This window comes from Oncorhynchus masou, chromosome 3 (assembly GCF_036934945.1).
Source record: "Oncorhynchus masou masou isolate Uvic2021 chromosome 3, UVic_Omas_1.1, whole genome shotgun sequence".
Classification (NCBI taxonomy): domain Eukaryota; kingdom Metazoa; phylum Chordata; class Actinopteri; order Salmoniformes; family Salmonidae; genus Oncorhynchus; species Oncorhynchus masou.
The window spans coordinates 5,873,204-5,880,234 of record NC_088214.1 but is presented as its reverse complement, the minus strand read 5'-3'; the positions used below and the strand labels follow the sequence as shown (position 1 = coordinate 5,880,234).

The 7,031-nt window shown below is 45.8% G+C and overlaps 1 protein-coding gene across 1 annotated transcript in view; it reads right to left on the bottom strand.

Annotated features, from left to right (window-relative positions):
• Positions 1 to 7,031, bottom strand: part of LOC135509208 (cysteine/serine-rich nuclear protein 1-like) — a 19,626-nt gene continuing 12,595 nt past the window's right edge. Inside the window, exons 4-5 of the mRNA XM_064929675.1 lie at positions 2,484 to 2,816; positions 1 to 2,017 (exon numbers count right to left, since the gene is read on the bottom strand). Coding sequence (XP_064785747.1) covers positions 914 to 2,017; positions 2,484 to 2,816 — 1,437 coding nt within the window. The 3' untranslated portion in view covers positions 1 to 913. The remainder of the gene's footprint in view (positions 2,018 to 2,483; positions 2,817 to 7,031) is intronic.

Genomic DNA, 7,031 nt, shown 5'->3' with positions numbered 1-7,031 from the left:
TTCAACATTGTTCCAAAAGATTTATGTTTATTCATTGATAGAAGATTTGACTTTGCTTTAAAATACAAGATTCAGTAACACATTGTAAATGCTAATATATTTCCATGAAAAAATAACTTAAAAAGACAGACAATGCAAAACGTTCTTAAATACACAGAGCACATATCAGATTCCATTGATATATTTTTGCAAAGCAATGACTTTTCAGTTTGTCAAATAAGCCAAAACGAAGAAGAAGAAGAAGAATAAGTTACCTATGGTGGAGGAGAGAGATGGGTCTCCAATACATGAAACTATGGCGTTTTGACACCAATAAATAGCAATACATTTAGCTAAATCATTTCATGTAGGCCAATACACAGTAGTAGTACTACAATTAATAATAAATGACAAGATGTTGTAATTCTGAATATTGTGCCACAGTCTTGATTGAAACAAAACTTCACATGAATACAATTGATAAAATTCATGAATGTCTCCATCTGTCTGTCTCACGGTGATGCCAGCAAATACAATCCCTCAGCTAAAAAAAAAGTACATCAAGTAAATAAATAAATTAAGCCATTGTTCTTTTTTTTAATGAATAATCATTTATAAATAACTGCTGGAAAGCACATAAAAAAAAAAAAACGTGAACATCAGGAAACATGTTATATCTTGTAGTGATGACATTTAGGGTTTTGTGATATTTGCTCATGTATAATATTGTCTAAGTCATGAATAACCATAATGTGCCTCTTCTTCTTCAACAATATCGTATTTAATCAATCTGAATAAAATATCTCATACTGTACATTCAAATATCTTATTAAAATACAAACTGTAGACTGTACATATTAATGTTCTTCAAGGCTCATTTTAATGTCCATGAGCCAATCAGGTCCCAGAGAACCCTGACAGTTCAGCCCATTGTTCACTGAATTACCTGCTCCAATAACTGATTGTCTGTGGATGAAGGAGTTTCTATTGGATCGGATAAGCCAATCAGAGACTCCAGGAGGCAGGTGCCAGCTGTCTCGTTGAACTGTGGGACATTTGCAGAACTCAACACCTGCAGATGAAGGAAGTTGTCAGGGTGCTTGTGGCCTTTGAATGAGTTGTGTAGAGGGGCTGAGCTATAGTCTGTAGGGAAGTTGTCAAAGAGCTCCAAATCCGAGTCAGAGGAGAGACTGAGGTCCATGTAGCTGCTGGATGAGTAGTCTATGGAAGGAGAGGGTGTGTTGGGGTAGTCCTGGAGGGGACTGTGGGTGAACAGGGCAGTCGCTTGGTTGGCATTGTCATCTTGATACTCGGCCATGAAAGAACCGCCGCTGTAGCTGTTCTCTGTGTGTCTGTGTGTCTTCTCTGTGTACCTTTGTGTATTGTCTGTGTGTGAACTGGGTGCGTTGGACAGGCCGAGGGTGGCTGTGGTGTCTTTACAGAGACCGTACGACGTGTCGAAGCCGGTGACACACTGGGGAAGGTGTGGCGACGGTTGTCTCCCTGGCTTTGTGCCACTTTCACTGCCCATGGAGCAGTCCTCATTGTCAGAGTCACAGAAGCTGAGGACACAAGCCACACCTCCATCGTCCACATCCAAGAGAGGCTGGTGCTCTCGAGGGCTTCCTCCCACGTCGGAGTCCTCGCTCTGGGCAGAGACGCCAGACGAGTCGGTCATGTCACTACAGCAACTATTCTCAACCTCACACAGTTCAGAGCTGAAGTGGAAGGTAGGGGTGGTGGGGATGGAGAGAGGGAGGCCCTCTTCTTCCAGGGTGAACCCGAAGGGGCATCTCCCCTCCTGGGCACTGTCCTGCTGATGCTGTCCCTGGTCCTGGAGCTCCTGGAGATCGTCTTGGTTCTCCTCTGGGTCTCTCCTCTGGGTTAGTATCTCATCCTGCAGTCTCCTCTCCAGCTCCAGCCTCATGACAGTGTGTATGTAGTGGGTCTGGACCCGTCTGGAGTTGAACTCCACGCGACCGTTAGTATTCCCACAGCCATCCTTTGTGCAGCCGCAAGGGAAGTTGGAGCGATCCATCTGTTGCAGGGAGAGATCACATTCATCTTAGCTCATTATATGACTGAAATCTTAGCTCATTATATGACTGAAATCATAACTCATTACATGACTGAAATCATAGCTCATTACATGACTGAAATCATAGCTCATTACATGACTGAAATCATAGCTCATTACATGACTGAAATCATAGATCATTATATGACTGAAATCTTAGCTCATTATATGACTGAAATCTTAGCTCATTACATGACTGAAATCATAGCTCATTACATGACTGAAATCATAGATCATTATATGACTGAAATCTTAGCTCATTACATGACTGAAATCTTAGCTCATTATATGACTGAAATCTTAGCTCATTATATGACTAAAGTTTGCATCTGATCTAGGTGTGGGAGAGAATTCTCATTCTTTGCCAAATGGCTTTTGTTCATCAGACGCCCAGGGATCAAACCTCTGAAATCTGCATGGCTCTCACCTGGCACTTGATCCCGTTCTGACTACAGGCGCAGGTTTCAGGTTCACAGAAGCCCTGACAGTCACATCCACAGTCCTCTCGGGATTTCCTCAGAGCATGGAGCTCTCTCTTCTCCTCCCGGTCGATGTGCCTCGCCCCCGCCGCCCGGAGTAGGGCCTGTCTCTGGCGGGAAGCGTAGGGGTACAGGAGCCCCCCGTCACCCCCGTCCTCCTCCCCATCCTCAAGGTCAGCCTCAGGGAGGTGGGCCTCGATGTCTTCGTCAGGCACCTGGTCGATGTGATCGATGGTGAGGCGATCTAACTCCTCCTGGTCCATAACGCCACTGGCTGTCAGCTGAAGAGAAGAGAGTTACTTCAAATGAAATATTTACACATCGTCCTTAACGTTTATTTTGAAATGCTTTTAGAGTATTTTCACGGGAGTCAAGGAAAACAAGATGCAACCCTTCTGGATCGTTCCATGTCATTACAGTAACCCATCTGGGTCGTTCCATGTCATTACAGTAACCCATCTGGGTCGTTCCATGTTATTACAGTAACCCATCTGGGTCGTTCCATGTCATTACAGTAACCCATCTGGGTCGTTCCATGTCATTACAGTAACCCATCTGGGTCGTTCCATGTCATTACAGTAACCCACCTGGGTCGTTCCATGTTATTACAGTAACCCATCTGGATCGTTACATGTTATTACAGTAACCCATCTGGGTCGTTCCATGTCATTACAGTAACCCATCTGGGTCGTTCCATGTCATTACAGTAACCCATCTGGGTCGTTCCATGTCATTACAGTAACCCATCTGGGTCGTTCCATGTCATTACAGTAACCCATCTGGGTCGTTCCATGTCATTACAGTAACCCATTTGGGTCGTTCCATGTCATTACAGTAACCCATCTGGATTGTTACATGTTATTACAGTAACCCACCTGGGTCGTTCCATGTTATTACAGTAACCCATCTGGATCGTTACATGTTATTACAGTAACCCATCTGGGTCATTCCATGTCATTACAGTAACCCATCTGGATCGTTCCATGTCATTACAGTAACCCATCTGGGTCGTTCCATGTCATTACAGTAACCCATCTGGGTCGTTCCATGTCATTACAGTAACCCATCTGGGTCGTTCCATGTCGTTACAGTAACCCATCTTGGTCGTTCCGTGTCATTACAGTAACCCATCTGGGTCGTTCCATGTCGTTACAGTAACCCATCTGGGTCGTTCCATGTCATTACAGTAACCCATCTTGGTCGTTCCGTGTCATTACAGTAACCCATCTGGATCGTTCCATGTCATTACAGTAACCCATCTGGGTCGTTCCATGTCGTTACAGTAACCCATCTTGGTCGTTCCATGTCATTACAGTAACCCATTAGGGTCGTTCCATGTCATTGCAGTAACCCATCTGGGTCGTTCCATGTCATTACAGTAACCCATCTGGGTCGTTCCATGTCATTACAGTAACCCATCTGGGTCGTTCCATGTTATTACAGTAACCCATCCGGGTCGTTCCATGTCATTACAGTAACCCATCCGGGTCGTTCCATGTCATTACAGTAACCCATCTGGGTCGTTCCATGTCATTACAGTAACCCATCTGGATCGTTCCATGTCATTACAGTAACCCTTCTGGATCGTTCCATGTTATTACAGTAACCCATCTGGGTCGTTCCATGTTATTACAGTAACCCATCTGGGTCGTTACATGTTATTACAGTAACCCATCTGGGTCGTTCCATGTCATTACAGTAACCCATCTGGGTCATTACATGTCATTACAGTAACCCATCTGGGTCGTTCCATGTCATTTCAGAAGGCCATCATTTCTGTAGTTAGAAACAGATAGGATTAGCATCCAGGCAACATTATTACGTTGAAATATAATTTGATTGCACCCAAATTGCCCATAGGATTCATTTTTGAAAACACGGACCCCACACACCCAACCACCCACACGCCAACCACCCACAGACCCCCCAGCCCAACCACCCACAGACCCCCCCACACACAAACCACCCACAGACCCCCCACACGCCAACCACCCACAGACCTCCCATGCCCCAACCATCCACAGACCCCCCACACGCCAACCACCCACAGACCTCGCATGCCCCAACCATCCACAGACCCCCCACGCCCCAACCATCCACAGACCCCCCACACGCCAACCACCCACAGACCCCGCACAGACCCACCCCCACCCAACCACCCACAGACCCCCACACACTCGAACTACTCCAACAACAAGTATACAGCAGAGGAGGCTGCTGAGGGGAGGGCGGCTCATTCATAATGACTGGAATGGAGCGGGTGGAATGGGAACCTGGAAACCATGGAAACCATGTTTTTGATGTATTTGATACGATTCCACTGACTCTGCTCCAACTATTACCACGATGCCTGTGGTATATAGTATCAGTTCTCTATGACTGACCAGCTGCTATGTCTGACCAGTAGTAAAGGCGCTGCTATGACTGACCAGTAGTATGGAGCTGCTATGACTGACCAGTAGTATGGAGCTGACCAGTAGTATGGAGCTGCTATGACTGACCAGTAGTATGGAGCTGCTATGACTGACCAGTAGTATGGAGCTGCTATGTCTGACCAGTAGTATGGAGCTGCTATGACTGACCAGTAGTATGGAGCTGCTATGACTGACCAGTAGTATGGAGCTGCTATGACTGACCATTAGTATGGAGCTGCTATGACTGACCAGTAGTATGGAGCTGCTATGACTGACCAGTAGTATGGAGCTGCTATGACTGACCAGTAGTATGGAGCTGCTATGACTGACCAGCTGCTATGACTGACCAGTAGTATGGAGCTGCTATGACTGACCAGCTGCTATGACTGACCAGTAGTATGGAGCTGCTATGACTGACCAGTAGTATGGAGCTGCTATGTCTGACCAGTAGTATGGAGCTGCTATGACTGACCAGTAGTAAAGGAGCTGCTATGACTGACCAGCTGCTATGACTGACCAGTAGTATGGAGCTGCTATGACTGACCAGTAGTATGGAGCTGCTATGTCTGACCAGTAGTATGGAGCTGCTATGACTGACCAGTAGTATGGAGCTGCTATGACTGACCAATAGTATGGAGCTGCTATGACTGACCAGTAGTATGGAGCTGCTATGACTGACCAGTAGTATGAAGCTGCTATGACTGACCAGTAGTATGGAGCTGCTATGACTGACCAGTAGTATGGAGCAACTCTATTGTTTATTCACCCTATGTATTCTCAGTGAATCTGGTGATGCGCGCCCCCCCCCCCCATTCAGAAAGGAGTCATTTGAAGTTGTTTGGATTTTGTCCCATCCCATGTCCTGTTCTGACCACTAGATGGTGCTGTTCTTCCTCCATTTCAATGTTAAAGGCATAGTTCATTTGAATGACAAAATTACATATTGGTTTCCTTACCTTGTAACCAGTTTATGGACCAGGAATGACAGCAATCCATGGTTTGGTTTTGTTTACCTGCCCACTGTTTCAAATGCTAATATTTTTTTTGCACTTGTGGCACAAATCCAATGCAAGTCAATGGTACCTATATTAACATTTTCATGGTTTCATGTCAAAATCATCCTGGACTTAATTTCAAATTATATTTAAAAAAATAATAATGTTGGAAGAAAGCTAATCTCATCTGTTTTCTAACAGCATAAACATTCAGAACAATCTGAGATGGTGGGTGGAATGACCCATATTCTTGAGGTGGAATGACCCACATACATGACGTTTAAGTTACTGCAAGAAGACAGCCTATAGGGAGGAGGTCAGAGACCTGGCCGGGTGGTGCCAGAATAACAACCTATCCCTCAATGTGATCAAGAGATGATTGTGGACTACAGGAAAAGGAGGACTGAGCACGTCCCCATTATCATTGACGGGGCTGTAGTGGAGCAGGTTGAGAGCTTCAAGTTCCTTGGTGTCCACATCACCAACAAACTATCATGGTTCAAACACACCAAGACAGTTGTGAAGAGGAGCACGACAAAACCTATCCCCCTCAGGAGACTGAAAAGTGTAGGCATGGGTCCCCAGATCCTCAAAGTTCTACAGCTGCGCCATCGAGAGCATCCTGACCGGTTGCATCACTGCCTGGTATGTCAACTGCTCGGCCTCCGACTGCAAGGCACTACAGAGGGTAGTGCGTATGGCCCAGTACATCACTGGGGCCAAGCTTCCTGACATCCAGGACCTATATACTAGGAGGTGTCAGAGGAAGGCCCTAAAAATAGTCAAAGACTCCAGCCACCCTAGTCATAGACGGTACCGCATGGCAAGCAGGACCGGAGCACCAAGTCTAAGGTCCAAGAGGCTTGTTAACAGCTTCTAAGCCCAAGCCATAATACTCGTGAACAGCTAACCAAATGGCCCCCCCCACGCATTTTTAAGCTGCTGCTACTCTCTGTTTATTATCTATGCATAGTTACTTTACCTCTACCTACATGTACATATTACCTCAATTACCTCGGCTAGCCTGTACCCCCGCACATTGACTCTGTACCGTAATCCCCTGTATATAGCCTCCACATTGACTCTG